Source organism: Glycine max, chromosome 16 (genome assembly GCF_000004515.6).
Source record: "Glycine max cultivar Williams 82 chromosome 16, Glycine_max_v4.0, whole genome shotgun sequence".
Lineage (NCBI taxonomy): Eukaryota > Viridiplantae > Streptophyta > Magnoliopsida > Fabales > Fabaceae > Glycine > Glycine max.
The window spans coordinates 7,064,748-7,085,185 of NC_038252.2; the positions used below are offsets into that span (position 1 = coordinate 7,064,748).

General features: G+C 31.5%; 1 protein-coding gene across 2 annotated transcripts; it reads right to left on the reverse strand.

Moving 5' to 3' along the window:
• Nucleotides 1-5,803: 5,803 nt before the first annotated feature.
• Nucleotides 5,804-12,471, reverse strand: LOC100798058 (uncharacterized). 2 transcript variants are annotated; one of them, XM_003548516.4, is made up of 12 exons: nucleotides 12,235-12,470; nucleotides 11,397-11,490; nucleotides 10,527-10,996; nucleotides 10,221-10,317; nucleotides 9,906-10,019; nucleotides 9,547-9,831; nucleotides 8,560-8,678; nucleotides 7,948-8,472; nucleotides 7,562-7,670; nucleotides 6,881-7,464; nucleotides 6,363-6,530; nucleotides 5,804-6,275 (listed from the first exon to the last, which is right to left on the reverse strand). In XM_003548516.4, the coding sequence occupies exons 3-12, from the start codon at nucleotides 10,985-10,987 to the stop codon at nucleotides 6,080-6,082; spliced, it is 2,658 nt and encodes an 885-aa protein (XP_003548564.1). In that variant the 5' UTR covers nucleotides 10,988-10,996; nucleotides 11,397-11,490; nucleotides 12,235-12,470; the 3' UTR covers nucleotides 5,804-6,079. The 2 variants fall into 2 exon arrangements, with proteins under 2 accessions (XP_003548564.1, XP_014624683.1); XM_014769197.2 differs by lacking the exon at nucleotides 11,397-11,490 and having other exon boundaries at nucleotides 12,235-12,471.
• Nucleotides 12,472-20,438: the final 7,967 nt, after the last annotated feature.

Genomic DNA, 20,438 nt, shown 5'->3' on the forward strand with positions numbered 1-20,438 from the left:
TCGTCTTTATGCTTTTCTAGTGAGCGTTTCCCCCTGTAAGTAACTTATCTTATCTTATGAACTAGATAATCTTAATTTAGGAGAATGAAATGAAAATCAAAAGATGTGAATAGAGTAACCAGAAACGTGTACTTAATGTGAAAAACAAGCTATGAATATGACCGAATTAGGCTTAACTGTCAGGATTGTGCAATCAGTTCATGTTCTTCCTAATTTTAGGCATAGTAGAGGTTTGAACTAGCTTTTGAGATAAACATGGAAATTATAGATAATTATCTTAGCTTTAAAAAAAGATAAAGTGAAACTTGATGGGATTAGTGAAAATATAAATATAGTGGTTACACCTCAGAGAGGTCATAAACTGACAACAAAAAATGATAGAAGTAATACTCAAAACTTAAAGGATGTTGTACCAATCATAACACAAGCTAGGTAGATTATATAATTGATGTGTGGCATTGAGTTAAGATGTACATGACTTGATTGAATTATGATATTGAACACATGTGTTGATACTATAACTTGAATGGTGATTTATAAGTGTTTTGAAATCATTGAATGTTTTGCTTTATCACTAAAGTGTGAATTGTAATGTATGATATTCATTTGTAAACGGTGAATCAAGTGATGTCATGATAATGTTTTGAAAAGATTTATATGCGGCCCGAGTTCATGTGGAGTAGGGACCACCATGTTATGATCAATTATGGTTAGATGTCATTGAGATGGGTGGCATAGCCTATGTGAGGCGAGAATGAACCTTAATGGTATTTTGACCGTGAGTTACCAAACCTATGTGGGGCAAAAATGGGCTACTATATTTGATGTGAGGTTGAATGGAACCACTTATGTATGAATATTTGGGACATGCATCATAAAAGTGCATAAGTTTTTAAGACGGATGATGTGGCTGAGCTTACCGGGGAGGGGATGAATAAGTTAAAGTATGACTTTGTCCTTAGGGGGTATCCAGTTTGGAATCTTCGTATGGCTCATGTTGATACCATGTGTTGGAGTATCCTGGCAAGACTCGGTAAAACTGATGTGTTGTTGATAGTCCTGTCTAAGTGAGAGTGTAGTAATGAAATTATGTGGGTTCGTTACTACATGTCCTCCTAAGTTTCTTTCGCAAATCTCTTTCTGGTACCACATGCATATGAGAAAAGAGAAGGCAACATCACATTGCATATGTGCATTTTTGTGAATTGTTTAACTTGTGAGTTTATGAAATGGATGTCATGTGTTTGTACTTATGTTATATGTGAATGATTCTATTCATAGTTGTAATAATATATATGTATCTATATGTTAAACTGTTGTGGTGACTTCTAATGGGATGGGATGTGGCTCTTTAAGGGCATGGTGAGATGTATCTAGAATGACACTATGTGACTATATGCTAGAATGAATATTTCCTTTAACCATAGATTGATGTATGGTGATTGTTTGGGAGTAAAACTTGTGTAAGAAAAGTAGAGTTACCACAAGAGAGAGTTATAAAATTAAGTAACTTATTGTTTAAAGAATGAATCTTAAGATATTAGAGAAGATAAACTAGTGTAGTAAGCGATTACAAGGGTTAAGTCATAGGAAAGTGTTTATGATCAATGGATGTAAACCCTACTATATAAATGATAGAGTTTGATAGAGACCTAGAGGGGATAAAACCATGAGAAACAAATGATTGGGTTGTTCTAGTAGAGAAGTCTAACCCAAACTTAGAGTTCCTAGAGCACTCACTGAAACATTATGTCTCACCCCTTTTAAGTTCCCTTCTTTTTCAAGAAAACAAGTGACAATATGTGTCATTGGAGCATGGAATCTTGTCTTGGAAGATGTTGTTTTATATCTCTATGTATTTCCTTTTATGTTGTATCATGCATATGAGATGAGTTGTATTTTGTATAATAGATGGAATCAAGTTGTAATTTTATAAGTTTACTCGTTAGCTTTTGCATGATGACATCATATGAATGCTTTTCATTTTTACGTCTTAAAAAATCTTAAGCTTAGTTACGATAATACCCTTAGGGTGTTACAATTACAAAAATGGCACACATAAGAATTGAAAATTATTTAGTGGATCAACTTACCACTAGACCACCATGATTAATTAGATCAACAATATATGAAAGCGTGTGATGCATCTACAACAAAAATATTTTACATTAACATTGATGATAAGTCACTGTTATATTTATCCCATTAACATTGATGATAACTCTCATTTTAATAATGGTTAAGTTGAAGAGTTTACAATATCAGAGTTATATTTCCCCAGATTAATTTCTTTAGAAATGAGTTGTGATTAAATTTGTTTGTGATTGAATTGTTTGTAGAGTGTGATTTGATTAAAAATCACAATGATAATTTATTTATTGTGTGCGTAGATATTTAATTCTATTAGAATAATTGTTTGTGAGTATCTTGTAGAGTTATTCTTACATAATTTGTTTTCAAGTGTGATTTAACTGTTTTGTTTGACAGTTGATTAAATTACTTCAATTCTAAGTTATTCCAAAAATTTGGGCCATGAGAAAGGTGAGGTTACCCAAAAGATTTAATTTTTTGGACCAGTCTCAATAATCCAATCCTATATTAAAATCTACCAATTGGTTTTTCATGAAATGGGTCTTGTTCTAAACTAGGCAGAATTTTCAACAACTTTTATGTTGGATCCATTGAGAGATGAGGTCGAATTGAGACTCATTTTTTACATGTAAGGTGATTGCCTTATTTTGTAAGTTAGGTATGACAGGGTGTGATTTTTTTTCCATGAGAAAGGTGAGGTTACCCAAAAGATTTAGTTTTTTGGACCGGTCTCAATAATCCAATCGTATATTAAAATCTACCTATTGGTTTTTCATGAAATGGGTCTTGTTCTAAACTAGGCAGAATTTTCAACAACTTTTATGTTGGATCCATTGAGAGATGAGGTCGAATTGAGACTCATTTTTTACATGTAAGGTGATTGCCTTATTTTGTAAGTTAGGTATGACAGTGTGTGATTTTTTTAATTTTTAGTCTCAACGGTTATCAATTTGAAATTATGTTTGTAGTTTATTAAACTAAAGAGAAAATTCTTTTCAACCATGTGTGTTAGAAAATTTATATATGTCAACTTCAAATTTTAAAGGCTAAGGCAATACAAAGTGGTTGCTAGGAGGACTTTGTGAAGTCTGGAAAAATGTTTGGATGAAAAATTTATTGGGAATGACATAGAATGAATTTTTGTACAATTTTTACCTTGTGGAAAAGAGGTTTTTGTTAGATTTAAACTGTAAAAAGTAGAACTCAAATTGGTTTTCAGAAGAGGAAGAAATTTACAAATCTTTGAACTATGTCAAAATTGGAATGCACTTTGTCTTGCTGCCTTGTGAAATTTCTAGGATTTTTGTGTAGATTTTTGCTATTCAATTGGTTTACTTTGTTAGAAAGCTTAGAGAATTATCTTCAAGTCTCTGTAAAAAAAAAATTCTCTGGATAAAATCATTTGCTAAAATTCACTGAGCCTTGAATCTACCATGTTTTCTAGGGTTAGGTTTTTTATGCTTGTTATATTGATATGTTAAATTGCCTATTTTTTTTACTAAGTGTTGGCATGTTTGATTTGCTTGTTGATATGTTTGTTGTGTATGTTTTGATCAGTATGAAAGACCTGGAGAATCTGAATCTCGGACAGTTATAACTATGGTATGTGTTGTTTTACTTGGAGACCGAGAGGTGTGATCTCAAGTACTGAATTGCTAGTGATTTTTGTGTGTAACTTGGTTGATTTACAATTGGGGACTGTGATTATTTTGTGTGTTAGACTTTGTTGTGTGATAGTTACAAAGACTTAGACACGAGTCCTGGTGTTTAGAAGTGTTTGCGGCTTAGTTTAGTTCGATTTTTCATCAAAAAATCACTAGATCCTAACTTTTTAACATATGGGGTTTGATGTTCATGTAAAATAAAATTTGAACCAAACCAATATTTTGTGGTTTGATTCGGTCCGATTTTTGTGATTTTTATTAAAATATTAATTCATTAAAATTTATATACTTTATTTTCAACTTTTAAATTAAATTACATTACAAAAAAAGTTATTAATAACAATCTACTAAACTTATTAATTCTACAATAAAAATATGTCAAATTTTCATCAATTTTAAATCAACAAATCTTTAAAAAGTTGTCTGAAAAAGAAAATATTTGTATAAATTCATGTACATAACATTACAAAACATTGTGAAACTCAAGTGATATACATATAAAACGAATAACACTTAAGTAATATAAATGTTAGTATAAGTGTTGTGGTTTGATTCAGTTTTAAAAATATAAACCACAAACTGAACCAAACTTATTGGTTTGAGAAAAAAATCATCCAAACAAATCCAAAAAGAATCGATCGGTTTTTTGATTTTTTTTTATAGCGGTTATTAGATTTTATTTTGGATTGTTTGAATTTGAACACCCCTACTAGCTAGAACTTTGTTCTAGTAGGCATGATACATCTCAAAAGACATGCATCGTTTGTGTGTTAGTTCACAAGGATTCGAACACGAGTACCTGTGTGACTAGGATTTTATTCTAGTAAAAATAGGGTGCTTAAGAGACGAGCAAGCAAACCCAAATACGCGGTGGGATGTTGAGATGTAATTTGAAAAAGTTGTGTCGGGATGTCATGCTAGAATTTGTTAGAGCTTGCAAGATGGTGGTTGATTGACGGGTTTCGCTCCACCAGGTGTGGGAGGAGTGGTCCTCATTCATCTTCATCGTCTTTGTCCTTGTCATAATCATTTTCTTCCGATGGACCAACAAAGTGTTTTGATGACTATGAGTGTATTGTGTTAGTCTTTGACTCTCTGTTAGCTATGGTGTTAGCAGTACGAACTCATCCTTCTAGCCCTGACCTCGAGCATTGTCTTTGACTGGGGCCAAGACTAGAGTGGAGGCATTATCACTAGCGGGGTTAGAGGAGGATTCTGAGTCGGAGGAGGACATGGAGGGGGACATGGAGTTGGTAGAGGGATCTGATAATTCCTCATAGGGATCCTACTGATGGGACTTCCCTATGAGTGACTTTATGACTATAATTTTTATGTAGTTCCTTGTCATAGGTTTGGGTTAGTGGTGACTGCTCTGAGATTAGGTATTTCTGTTTTATGTATATGTATGGGTAGGCTTAGGTTTCAGACATTTTGCTTATATATTCAGTCGTCAATTTTCATTGCGTGTACTTTGAGTTGTATTTTCACTCGAATGTATCTGTCCTTTTCAAACTCAATACTCTTTATATATTATGCCCTCTTTTGTGTAATCAATAATCTAAAGCTTATGCTATTTTTGTGACTCTACCTTTTGTTTTAAAAAGTGAATGGCTTATATCCCAGAACGTTATTTCGCATCCCTAAAATACTTCGAAAGGCGCATCTATTTTGACCAAGCGATTTACTTAATTTTAGTAAAAGCACCCTTTGAAGAGGATCTCCCACATTTTAAGGTGATATCTGACCAACATTGAGTTTGTAAATTCTTTTGCTTCAATGTAGGAAACATAATAATTCCATGAAAAATAATGTAATTATTAATCAACATCGAATTTATCACAAGTAAAAGAGTCAACTCAACTAGATTAAGAGCAATTACAGATGCAATCAACATGTGAGCAATCTGCAAGCATTTGGTGGGCAAGAAAACATTCATAATAATTCAACCTTGTTGGTTTTATGCAAGCCTCAATGGTGCTAACATCAGCATTCATACCTTAGTGTTTAGTTTAGCATTATTTTTTACCAACAGACAAATTTACAGACGCTTCCCAAAAGAACCCATTCAAATTAAACAACAGCCATGAGCCTCTCAAAATTTACATGTCATCAAGCATTAGAGCAACAAAACAAACATAACGACATAACATCAGTAGCATTTACTAAAATTAACGAATAAGTTAAAGGGCTAAATGTTGAGTTGTTATACATAAATGAGTAAGGTATTTTCTTCTTTCCTGTTGCTTTCCTTTTTTTTCTTGTAGGAAATTTTGCCTATATGACTCTGTAGCAACTTGCATAGTTTGGTCCAGCATAAAACCACTTTACAAGAACTCAATGTCATTTTCCTGATATTCAAGAACAATAGAGGCAAGAGCAAGTCTATATGCTGTAGATCTTAAATTCCTGACAAGTACGTATATTTCCCTCCTCTTCTTCATAGGCATCTCCTTCCACTGTTCTTCTCTCAAATTAGATAGTAAAACAGCCTCGCAAAAGCCCTCTGCTACTAGACTTTTGCTGCAATGTCATTGCACTGAGTAAGATTCTCCACAATGAGACATTTATATTATATATTAAAGTAAAAAATGGATAAGATTTCACAACCTTCCTTGAACAGAAGCTGTTGTGACAAAGCCAATAGGCCACCGGTGAGACATTCTAGCAATTGAATCATCTGGTATCTGCATTCCCCATTTACCAGAGGAATGTTCTTTGAAGTATAACCGCATAGCAGATTGAGACATTTGAAGTCCCTCTTCTCTTTTCTCACAACTGCAATGACAACATATATAATTATATCTAAGATATTGATATTATTCTGCATTATAGCTTTTAAATTTAGTATCTACTCCAAGCAACAGTAGAAGAATCTATGCTGCTTTGCTAGCTGCTATCCTTCCCCACATTCTAGCCTACATTTAATTAAGAAATTCATAAAAGAATAACTTTTACACAAAAAATAGTTACACATCATATTCTATTACCATGTACCCCGACAAAACATAGGTGTTAGCCAAAATCCAAATCAAAAACAAAATTTATGAGAATAATGGACCATATCCAACCAAGAGAGGAAATTATTAGTAATAAGAAAAGGAATTTGTAATTTCAATGTTAATTACCTTGAAGTCCATAAAGATATATCAGAAGGATATGGTGCACAAATAACTGCACCCTCTTCAAAACATCCTTCCTTGAATGGATTCAGATGAACTCTTACAAAACATTGCTTATGGTCATAAATGTCAGAGCTTCTATGTCTTGGATCAAGCTTTAGTTCACCATTAATAAACTTAGATATTCTAGCCTTTCCATCTGCTGCATAAGGAAACAATAACAATTGACAAGTTTTGGTTTCGTTGAGGAAAGTAGTCAGCATACAACCTGTCCTCACTACAGTTCCATCAAACGAATTACTCCCAGAGTCAGATTTTGAAATTTCAAAGTTTCCATGGCAAGGGTTTGGTAATGAATTAGCATTGATCAAATCTTCCCTAGTTGAAAGATCAGGAGTCTCCATTGCATTAATCACTTTGTCAAAAGTAATGCGAACAATACCCCATGGAGGCAGTATGGGAACTCTTAAATGCCTTGTCACAAGAGGACAGAGTTCTGCTTTTTTATTAAATGCAGCAGCTTTGGCTTCCATTAAGCAAGAGTATGCCTTACAATCTGGGAAATCTGAAGGGAAAAATGGTAGCCCCATCTGGATAAACAGAAAAAAGGTTTTTGTGCAAGATTCATTAGTTACATAAGTAGCAAAAAAAATGCATTTTCATGCAGTATAGGATGCAAATACTTACTTCACATGAAATCCAGTTCTTCTCTTGCAAACCTATTGCATGTGCCCCATTAGAGATGAGCGGAATCCAGAAGGCTTTGACCCAACTTAAGGGAAGTATAACAGACCATCTAGAAGACAATCTCAGAAGAATTTATCACATAGTACATAATAAGGAGGATTTTGACATAAATACTTCATGTATTGCAAGGAATCATGCTCAATCTCAGCAGGGAATTAAAACAAAAATTATGATTATTATTGTTCTTGTATATCTTAAGCAGGTGATCACAAATACCTATCATTTGTTTTCAAGAATACAAGCTAAGCAATAGTACTAGATAGAGTTCATAAACAACCTCAGTCATTTCAAACAAATTAAAAGGAAAAATAGATTAAAGAAGTTACCCTATAATCAATTCCTTCATATCATTTTTTAAAAGAAGAATAGGGCAAGATCTCGAGCACTGCACCTTAGTTGAAGAGTTGATCTCTCCAGAATCTATATCATCAAGGAAGAAATTAACCATACGTTCATGGTATTTCTCCTTGGAAAGGACATTGTCTTCCACTGGGGGCCTCAACCCTCTGGTGGTAGCATACCATAGATCGTCAATATCAAACTGGCTGTCTTCAAGTTTTGACCTTGATAATGAAGATAAATCTTTATTCTCTTCCAATATTCCTCCCAATTCAGCAAGCTCTTTGTATTTAGTTTCTTGTGCATCACTTGGAGTCTTAGTTGAAAGGGACTCCAGTGGAACAACAGTCTTCTTCCATGGCAATTCTCGAGGATCCTTGACATTAAGAGATAACATAGCACAAGAAGAAAAATAATCCTCACTTTTCAGTATGGATGAATTTTGGTTCTGAGAAACAGACTCTTCTTCAATAGGGACATGTTTCTTTAATTGCCAATAATTCTCTGAAATACTATAATGCCAAGAAGAAAAATAAGCCATTTCAGATCATTAATTCAAAAAAAAGGGGGAAATGTTTTGTCTAATTTAAATAACAAACCTTCCAACAGCATGCAATACTTTTTGAAGAAGTTGAAATGTCCCTAATCCAATTAATTCTAATTTTGCAAGTTGACCCTCAAGGGAAAAGCAATTAATTGAGATGCCCCCCTTCTCCATCTGAATAAAACAAAGCATATATTGTGAGTGAGTTTATATATAGTTTACAGTTCTATTCTTCAACTTTGGCAGGGAAATTAAAACCTTGGCCAAGCAACACCAACCAAATTAGTGATGATTCACTGACAAGAATTTTTATCTGAATAATAACATTTTCTCAACTTTAACATTTAAGCAGTTTTCTAGCAGGATTAATACTAATTGAGATTTCAGACAAAAAACTTTTCATATTAAGTTACATCGTTAAAGAAAAAAGGACAAGCTAGTGAGACAGAAGGACCTATGATCATCTGAATCTTTACACTGTCAGCTTAGATATAAATCCATATTAGGTCCCACCACCCACCCATGCTCATTGTTGTAATGAAATGTGCCACTGACATGAAATCCTTTCAAATGGACAATGGAAGAGAATGCCACAGTATGAGATTATTTGTAACATAAACCTATAGGAGAATTGGGTTCACAAATTTCTCCCTGTTTTTATGTTTATCAAGTACACATATTGATAGAATCATGAAGGCCACAGCAAAAAAATAAAGGAAAATAAGCCAAAGTAGTTAGAGTAGATATAGAATTAGTTAGGGTTGGTTTAACAGTAATTAGTTACTGAATTAGTTTGGTGTCTAGCTTAAATAGTAGAAAGGAAGTATAAGATCACTCGTTCTGCATTGTCACTTAGCATTTAGGAAAAGAAAATTAGCTTCATTTGGAAGGAGAATCCTCTTGTTTGTACTTCCGTTATTGACACAAATGATTTCTCAGTCCTTTCTATCTAAAATTTCAGACTCTGATTTTGGCTTTATAACCCAGACAATGAAAAAAAATACAATTGGAAGGTCCATAGAAGAAGCTAAAGAAAGTGAACCTCTTTCTGGCAGGCAATTTTTAGATTATCATATCCTTCTTCAAAGGCAGAAGCATGTATCCACACCCATAGGCGTCTTAATGAAGAACCGTGCTTCGTTTTGCCTGATTTTTCACATAATTCCACACCATGTTTGTTTAAATCATTACCAATATCATACTGTCGAAAAGAAGTATAATCATTTCTTCCATCTAGCTCAGTACTCATATTTTGTTGGGAACTTGGTTGCCACATGTAGGTTACAGGAGCAATTGGCTGAGAATCTGGTGTTCCATATTGATGCAGCTGTCAAGAAAAAAATTAATTTAGTTTAACCAAACCAACCAGGCAGTTACTGGAGTCAGCAACAGGTCACCTACCATTGCACTTCCATAGGTTACACTGGAAAGAACAGAGTCATCATGATTTCCAGGATGTGTTGCTGTTGCCAGATAGGGTTCCAGCACCATTCTTAATACTGACATTAATGAATCCTGTATACAAGAATCAGCCTTAAATAAAACCAAGAAAATTAAACCATTACTTTTTCGGGCTGAGAGCCCACAATAGTTATTTGATATGTTTGAATCAGAACAACAGTTTAGTGTGTCTTTTAGACTCAGATGTATAACAATGAAAAAGAAGAAAATTCCAACATAAAAGCTAAAGCTAAAATTAAAACTAAAATAAACTACCTCTGGACCCTCCAATTGGACAGCAGTATAATAGCTTGCATCATGTACAAGCACCCCTTGTTTGAGCCTTTTCAGGAGCGCCCTCGAACCTTTACCCCTGCATAAGCACATGCACAATCTCTTGTTAGTGTTTCCAAGGGAATGTTAAAACACTCACAAGCTTGTTGCATCAAGTTTCCATAATCCAATTCAAACACATTCCAACAAAATCAAAGTATCAAACAACCCTACACCATGAAATTAATTTAGTCTCAAGTTCCCCCATAGACTCTTTCACAAGCTTTAATTTAACTCAAAAAGACCTACCTTCCTTGAAGACACAAAGGAAGGTGGTAACCCCAAAGCTTGGTCATAGCAAACCGCTTTGCATGCCAAACATGAGTTCTCAGCCTCTTGGTTCCATCCCCAGAAGTGCAAAAACCATTCTCTGGGTTTTTCTTTAGTTCATATCTCCGACGAACACGCCGAGAAAGCTTCTTTAGTTGATCCTCCTCCAAACCTGATTCAGCAAGGGCTTTATCAATTATTCCCAGTTTCTGCCTCTTTCTTCTGCACCCCTTTCTTGCAATTTGGTTATTAAACGCAGTTGTCCTTCTTCTCTTGTTCCTTTGAGACCTATAATCACTGTTTACTCTATTTTCTATGATATGTTGAAGACTCTGGAGCTCGAGAGCACGTGATTCAGCATATTTCTGCACATTGATTTTTCGAGGTGGTGGTGGTGGTGGTACTGAAACTTGAGGTTTTTTGGTTCCCTCAGTAACCATGGTAAAAAACTAAGCAAAAAAAAAAAAACAAAACCATTAGTTTACAACTTCACATTGTACAGATACAAATTATGCTGTAAAGCATAAATAAAACCCTTGGCCTAATTGGACGGTCCAATCAGAATTGAATTTACACCACCATAGTCCAAAAGGAACTAAGCAGGGCATATAGAGATGTTGTAAGCGAAATATACTTAAGCAAGGCTCCTATCTGTTTGGTTTAATAGTATCATTTGTCTTTAGGAAACATACCAGGCAAACCAAAACTAGTGAATTTGACATGTGTATTTATCATAGAAAATTTCTCAATCCCTAACTCACAGATTCCCACATTGCCTAACTAACCAGAGAATAGAGATAACCAAGTCACTTGTCTCCAACAACAATAATGAAAAGAACAAAAGCATACCTGCCAGGTTAGTAGAGCCTAATGGTGTTGGTACTGGTAGAGCTGTACAACTCAAATGAACAAATTCTTTATCACCTAGATGCAAAAGTGGGAACTGCAAAGACATATCATGGAATACAATAGTTTAACCAATGTATTCAACTACAACTATTGGGATTAAAAAAGATCAAGTTACTAAAATCCCAAATCCCAATAACCTCTAAAAATAACTTGAAGCACAAACACCTCTCTTTCGAAGTGTTGTCGTTTCCAACACTGACCCACTTAAACACTTGTTCGACACTTCTTATTAGTTATCCGATTCAAAAATTACTTTTGGTTGGCTAGAAAACTTAAGCTGTCACCTTCACACACATCTAATACACATGAAAAAACATAGAAGGCCGATTTTAAAAAAATAAATATATGATTGATTTAGATATTTTATTATATTATCCATATTTCATTTAATTAGAATCTCTCTTTCGGTGTGCATGCGGTGTCCCCCTGTCTAGACATTAGTCGTGTCAAAGGGTCTGTGTCGGTGTTGTGTCCGGTGTGTGCTTCATAGCTAACTACCACCACAAGTTCAAATCAAAAGCAGAAGAAGAGATTCTGGAACAACGAAGCGAGAGTTGAGTTCCCCTAAAATCGTGTAGATTTAAAATTTGAAAGCAAAGAGGGAATTGAATAGAGGGAGAGAAGGAAGGTTTGGTGGAAGTTATAGTTAGAGAGTACATTCACTCGCCGAAAGGGAAAGTATGGAGGATACAAACACATTTTTCCCAATAATAATAATTATAAATAGACGGAGATTGAGTAAGTGATGTTATTGCCGAGATGTGAGAGAAAGTTTTACACTGAAATTTGTTGCAGAGCAAAGCTTTGGATTGGAATCCGTCGCAATCTATTACGCTTTCACTGAGGAGACCAGAAAGAGGCGGCGGCGGGGTTTAGGCAGATGATAGATAGCACTCACTAAGCGGGAGAGATTAAATTAAATCGCATTATGGAAAATGCTATTTCCACTCCCCTTCTTTCTAATTACACTCCCGTTTTCTTGTACTACCATAAATATTCCCTGTGACCAAAATATTCTTATATATTATAAAAGGGGAGTGTGTATATAAACCCTATTCTCTGTATTCTATCCCATTGCTCTCTAAACCTTTCTCATCATTTTTTCCTTCTTTTTTTTCAATTGAAGGTATTAAAATTTTACCTAAACATGGTTCTATTACATTCAAATCAAGTGCCAAAAAGCAATCACAAAGAACATAACTACAAGAGTGATAGGATGGACCAAATAAGACCCAAAAGAAAGAAAATAAAATAGTTTAAGAATTTTATTGGTTGGAGTTAAATATGTATTTATAATTATAGTTTTATTTTACTTGTTTTAGAATAATATGATATTGACACTAGTCATTATCAGTTGATTGACATTCGTAGGACTATTTAAATGTACCCCTCTTCACCTATTATTACCAACGAATGAAATATCTCAATTTATGTTTATCTTTGTAGTTCTTTTAAATGGTAGAATAATTAAAAAAAATTATTCTAATAAAATAATCGTTGAATTTCTTATTTCATCATTTTTCTCTTTGACAAATGATAATCAGTGAGAAATTAATTACGAAACTAAAATGAAAAAGATTTTTATTTGAATGCATAAAATTGTATTGCTCATTATTGTTGTTATGCTCTGATATGTCCTCCACTTTAAATATTTTTTCTTTAAGTTTCTTACTTTAATCAATGTCCTAAACATATTAGTTAGTCATATTCTTTCTATTTTCATTCCAAATAAATGTATGTATAGATTAATTAAAGATAAAAAATAAGAGTATAATTGATGAAAAAGTAATTAATGTTATATTGAACTTTATAAACAACAAATAAATAAGAATAATTTTTTTATAAAAATAATCCAACAATTAAAAAGCATCGAAGAGAGTAATGACTATTCGAAAAGCAATAAAATATTTATCTAATGTTTCCATATTCGGTAGCTGAAACACAAGCCAAATGCATGAACAAAAAGCATATTATCATTCTTGTAACCCACAATATAGAATGAGAAAAAAATTATATATTAATAATGTAAAAAAATTTACACGTTCAATTATGATTTATATATTAAGTATGATAAATATATTAATTTTTAATATAGTTATTTTAAAATAATTTAAACAATAATTTATAATTAAATAATATTATAAAACTATTTTACACTATTAAACAATGATAAAAATAGGATTTTAAATATTATTATTGATTGATGCTCTTGGAATCCACTGTTGTGGCGGTGCTTTCAAGGATTGCATTTTCATACCAAAAAGTGATTAGTATCAATAATCCTTTTTTCTCCACTTTCTTATCCTAAATTAAAAATAAATAAATAATTATTTTTATTCTTGTCTATTGATAAATCTGTCTCATGAAAAAATAAAATTTAATCTCAAAAAATATAAAAAATGAGATAAATTTATATTATCATTATTTTTTATCTATTAATGTTAGAAAACTCATTTATATGATATACATAGATGAAAATGTCACAAAATTGATGTTTGCATGAACATAAGAATTAAAATTAATGACAAATGTTTTTTTATATTTAACAAGTTATTAACATTTTCATTCTTCAAAGATCCAACTTATTGATAAATATATCTATAAAATATATAAATCTAATTAGTTGACATCAACCACAAAATGTTTAGCAATAACATGTATCTTTTTCATTTGTAACTACTACTATAAGATGAATACACATTTTTTCTATTAATTAAAATAACTATTAATAAATTAAAAATCATTCATTTATATGTTTATATCGTGAAATTTAAGGGGTTAAACACGATACAGATTTACATCAATAAATCATAAACAATTACATAAATAAATATAATATCACGTTTTAACTCAAAACCTTAAAAGTCATATTTATAAATCTTATACTCATGTTACTCAACTTTTTCTTTTCGATATAAAACCTCACTACATATTTATATTATAACATTTTGTTAATTTTGATTATTGGAATTTTCATTAATTATTTTTTTAAGAAGCAAAATATTCTCATAATGAATATTGTAGTTAGGATAAGCTAAAAATAATTCAAAAATTTAATTAAAATAGTCAATAATTTAAGAATGGTTCGTCCATCATACGGATTACCCGATTAGTTTTTTTAAATGACGTGCAGGAATAACTGGTTTAACTAAAAATAGAAGTGAAAGACGAAGCAGACAAACTGAACATGACTGAGAAGAGTCCGAAAACAACACTAACGTCACATGTCAATTTTCTTGAGACGGAAGGTATACCTGCCGTAGCGGCTCTTATGCGACGCTGTTACTACTTTCCCAAAGACAACACATGTTTTCCCCTATTATATGCATATATTTTTATAATTTTTAAATATTTAACACTTCGGATAAATTATAATTTTATTCCTTTTAATTTTCTAAATCCATAATTTTGTTCTTAATTTTTAATTATAACATTTAGTCCTTCTAATTTTATAAATTTATAACTTTAATCTCCTGATAGATTATTAATTAAAAAATTATGATTATTAAAGATATTAAATTATTATAAATTAAATAAAAATTATTAATCATTAAAAACTTTAATAAAAGACTAATAACTCTAATGTGATGTTATGATTGGTGAAGTTGCTTGCGATAATAAGTATGGAAATAATATTTATGGAGAAGAGGATGAATATAGTGTTGCAAAAAAATTAACATTAATAATTTTTATTCAACTTTTTAATAATTAATAATTTTGAATAATTTATAATTAACTTAATAATTTAATTAATCATAATAATATATGAGGAGAATAAAAATCACCAATTTATAAAATTAGGAATCAAATATTATAATTAAATTACAAAAATATCAAAATCATGAATTTGAGAAACTCAAATATCAAAATTACAATTTAAAAGAGAAAAAAAAGAAGACATGTTAAACAATTTGTAAGAGATTTAGTATGAATGAACACATAATTGATGATTCTCACAATTGGTTATGAAACAAAGTTTGTTTTTTATCGGTAAAAAATGAACAAAAAGAAAGAAAAAAGAGTGACTTGATATACATCATATTATTAATCAATTTTATGGTGAGAGTATAAACGGTTTACAATTTTTTGTTGAGATGCATTTGTCATGGAAAACAAATTTATACCATTAAATATTTTTTTATTGGCAAAACAGAAACTGCTTAATGGTACAATTTGTTTTACATGAAATGACGAAATTGTAAAATATTGATACCTGTGGTTTTTTTTCAAGTCCCTTTTTTATTTAATTTTTCATCAACAAGAAACAAGCCACTTATTTGATAACCGATTTTGAGAAACCTGTTATTCATTCGTACTTGATTTTGTTGAAATATTTTTGCAAAACTTATAATATTGCCCTATAAATAAGACTAGCAAAATATTTTAAGCCATTGAATATTCATATTTAGCCTCTATCAGTACCTTAAATAAAATTGTTTTTAAAGAAAAATATCTATGGAGGAAAAAAATAGTCAAAGATAAATATGAAAAAATGAAGTAATTATACTCGAACAATAAAATTTAAACAATCAAAGATATATATACAAAAAAATTTAAAGTCATTGTATTCAAACAATAAAAATTGAAAATATAAATTAATTATAGGTGAATTAGTTTAGATAATTTTTCAAAAAATAATTGTAAAGCAAAACGTAAAAGTAACAAAAAATTCTTTTACAAGTTAAAATATTATTTATAATAGCTCTTTTCATTTAGCTAGTTTCTCCTGAAATAGAGATGCATAAATTCTTTTTATAAAAAAATATTTTACCTTCTTTTTAAAATATTTTTTAATATCTTCATATAAATTAAACCCATAAATTTATGAAATTTCACATTTTTCTTCTGGAATATATATATAGAACATTCTCATCCTCTTTTCTTACTCTTTAACTAGAAGATGACCCCACCCATTAATCCCCCATGTCCACTCACCTCCTATTTATTCAGATTCCTTTCTTGTTTTCAACTTGGATTCCATTCCACCACTAAATGTTCTTTTAAGCATATTTTGCCTTTTCAGAAATTCAATCATCACCGTTTAAATTAAGTATTTTGTGTTTCTGTACGAAAATAAAAATTCCGAGCAAAGTTAATGTCAAACTATAAAAAATAAAAAAAAACTAACACGTCTCATTATCTAAAACTTTTACAATTTAAAAATTATACTTGTTTTTTTTTTCAACATATATGAAACTAAGGTAGAGAATGAGCAAAACATTTGGTTGACCGTGCTTTTTTTTAGGTTTAATTAAATTTTTTATATTTGGAATATAGTTCATTTTTAAAAAATTAACTAGCATTTATTTTTTTCTCCAGATACTTAAAAAAAATTGCATTTTATTTTATTACCTGTCGTTAGGTTACATTCATTAAGTGATGACATGACTAACGAAATGTCACATCATCATGCATAGTCACTAACCACGTAATTCATGTCATTAATTTTTGTTTTTAAATATTTAAAAAATGAAATTAAAATCAAACTAAACCCCTCACCATCTTCAACGACACCCCTTCAAAGGCCCAACTACTCCTTGACCTCGAAGACCACTTCTTAACCCCCACATCGTCGCCACCCGCTCTGACGTCATCTTCTACATTGTCGACTACCCCTCTGACGTCCTCTCGTTTAAGGGAGGCATTTAGAATTTTGGAACCTAAGGCTATTTTGGAACCCTAACGGAGGTTGTTTGGTTGATGGGTGAAAGGATGAAGGGAAAGGGTGGGTTGTCGTAATCGTCGCCATCATCTCCTATGATGGTTAAGTGCAAATGTGAGGTATCCGCTATTATGTTCACGTCGCGTAGTGTGAACCATCCGGGGATAAGGTTTTGGAGATGCCCACATTGGAATGTAAGGAAATGTCAATTTTGTGTTTTGTTTTAGATTTTACTCTGTTTAATTGGTATTGTATTGTAGGAATCCAGTTCTTGCAGATTTTTTCAATAGGTTGATGATACTAAGGCTGGCAATAATGTTTCCACAGAAATGAGTGATTTAATCCATTATGTTCACGAAAATGAAGAAGTGAAGCTAAAACTTGCGTCATTGATGGAGGAAGCTAAAGCAAATATAGAAGAAATAGTATATTTGAGGGTAAAAATTGTTGCACATGAAGAAGAATGTTGTGCATCCTAAACTAAAGTTGCGCACTTGAAAAGTAAAATTGGAAGGAAAAAGAAAAATGTTATTGTTGAAAGAAATAGGGTGAAGCTGTTAGGTTTTTTATTTGTAGTGCTTTGGGTGTTCATTTATTTACTAAGTATTGTAGTTGCAACGAATGTTAGTGGTCATAGAAGAAATTGAGTTGTAGCTAAATTTGTTCATTTCTTTCGATAGTTGTGTTTGTTAAATTTGGTAGGTTGGTACTTGGAAAGTAATTATGTTGTATTTGATGTGGTTGGATGTTTCTGATGAAATTAGTTTATGATGTGTTAATGTCATCTTTATTATTGGCTTAACAAGGGCAACAAGGTCATGTTTTAGGTGGTTTATTGGTACCAAAAAGAATTTGTGGCAATAATATGAATCAAATTTGAGCTAGTTATGATAAAATGGTTTGTTTTGTAGGTACTTTTTTTTTAATAGATAAAAAAATTTAGTATCAAAATGAAAATGTTTCATTTTATAGGTACTACGATATTAAAAAAATTAATTTGGGGTAGTGAAATGTATATTTGTTAATTTGCAGTAAAATGAAGATTTCATTCATGGAGTTAATGTGATAGTATAAATATAACAAAAGAGATATCAATATATTCATAAGTGAGAATTGTTTGATATAAGCGACATGGTCCCAAAAGGCCTAAAGTAATAGTTAATGTGCTCATTGTCTAGAACAAATACATAAAAGGTGCAGTAAACTATGCACATGATTCCCACATTCCACTACAAAAAGTAAAAAATGAAGCAAGCAACATTTCCACACCCCCACAACAAAAAGTATTTCACATTGTCTTATTTTTGTCAATTTCTATCTTTAACTGATGCACATGGCTTGGTCTGAGTGTCAAAAAGTCCACTTCCCAGCTCAATGTTCCTATCAATAGTTGTTAGTTGAGAACCTTTAAGTTTTTTGCTTGTTGGTGCCTTGGTTGTTGTTGGTGCCTTGCGTTTAGAAAGAAGTTTATGTACTTTTTCATTTAAAGCAGTATTGTGCCCACAATGCCCCTATAAAAATTAAATTTGTGAAATTAATGCAGTTAGTACAAAAAAACAGTGAGTATTGTCGTATGTCTATTTGTAGGTTTGGCCTAATGATGTTGTTGAGGACCAATAAATTTTCTTACAAACTATTGTACACTTTTTCCCTACAAAAATAAATTACCAAATTAATTTATATGAATTTTCATGTGGTATGTTATGCATTTGTGAAAAGTTTACCTTATTGATTTGTGTGATGTCCTTATTTTTTATTCTGAGTCTAAGCTCCAGCAAATGCACCCAAAACAACATTCAATTGCCTAGGTTGAACTCCAGTAAGTGTACCATAAACAATATTGACTTCCTAAGTCTACCTTCCAGTAGGTATACCCTCATTTCCACCCTCAGTTGCTCCTTGACCTCCAGCAGGTGGACCTTCACCCTCACCTGCACCTTGATTTGCACCCTGAGCTACACCTTGAGTTGCACCCTCACCTGTATCTTGATTTGCACACTAAGCTTTACTAGGTTCTAGATTTTGTTCTTCAGGTACTATTAGAGGTGGCAATGGACACCTCCTCAAATTATGACCCGTTCTCCAACATTTGGTGCATTTATATGGAACTAGGTCCTTTTTTAGTCTAGTCCTATTAGGGTCCTCATCAGGCTCCCTCCTTCTCAATTTCTTTGATCTATCAGGACCTTTTTTGTATTTTAGTGGTTAAATGTCTTCAAACAATGTAGATGGCCATATATCCATACCATTGATTGATGCCACCTTATGGCCATAATAAGCGTCATATGTTTCCTTTGAATAATAATTATTCATATAATCCACAACCTTAAAATTTCTGAATTGTATGGTAGCCACTGCATGTCTGCAAGGCATTCCAACCAATCCCCAGAAGTTACACAAACAACTCTATTTGTTTATATCAATTACAAATTTCTCGCTAGAATGAAGATGAGTAACTTTGAATTCTCCATCTCCTCTCGAAGCAGCTACCCAATCCCCAGACTTTTCATATAATTTTATTCCTTTTTATTTTCCTACAATAATCTCCTTTATATGTTTGAAATATTACACTAACGTAGGGTATAACCGATGCGAAAGTAATCACTTAAAAAAAAGGAAATACTTATGTAATTATATAAAATTTCAGGAAATCTTAATATAATTTGCTCAAAATATGTTCATGATATGAATTTTGAGATAGAATGAAGGGTATATTATATTTTTAGTATTTTATTTTATTTTCAGATTTATTTGGATCTTTTATTTTCAAAAGTTTATTTTAGATTTTATTTTAAAATTTGTATCAAATTTTTTTTATCCTAAATCAGAAACCACGAATATCTTCTAATTCACCGGCTCAAATATTATTTTTTTAGGTATTGTTGTTGTTCTAATGAAATTTTATGCATGATGGGAATCAAACATAAGTTTTTCCACATATAGATTATTTTTGTACATATTAAGATAGTGAAAGCCTTACATTGTTGCACCGATTCTTTAAGCTAAATTTGCGTCAAATTAATCCTTTAGAAATAGTAATCATTTTTTATTCTAGGATACAAATTTAAATTTTTTTAGATTGATTAAAGTATTAGTTTGTAAAACTCTTTTAATTAGTTTCAACTATAAAAGTCAACCAACTAATGTTTGAAAGGAAAGGATGATAACACAAAATGCCTTGATTTTATGATGTGCAGTTATTTAAAAAAATAAAAATATAATTGTGGAATTATCTTACCAAAATTAAAGAAATAATATCATCAAGTAAATTCTAGACTTTTTTTTATATTATCAAATTAGATAGTTTCATAAAATTATGT

Coding starts and splice junctions, on each gene's coding strand:
- LOC100798058 (XM_014769197.2), bottom strand. CDS start 10,987: ATGGTTACTGAGGGAACCAAAAAACCTCAAGTTTCAGTACCACCACCA. Junction 9,832..9,905: donor TAACCTATGGAAGTGCAATG/GTAGGTGACCTG, acceptor TTTTCTTGACAG/CTGCATCAATATGGAACACC. Junction 7,671..7,947: donor ATGAAGGAATTGATTATAGG/GTAACTTCTTTA, acceptor ATTGTCTTCTAG/ATGGTCTGTTATACTTCCCT.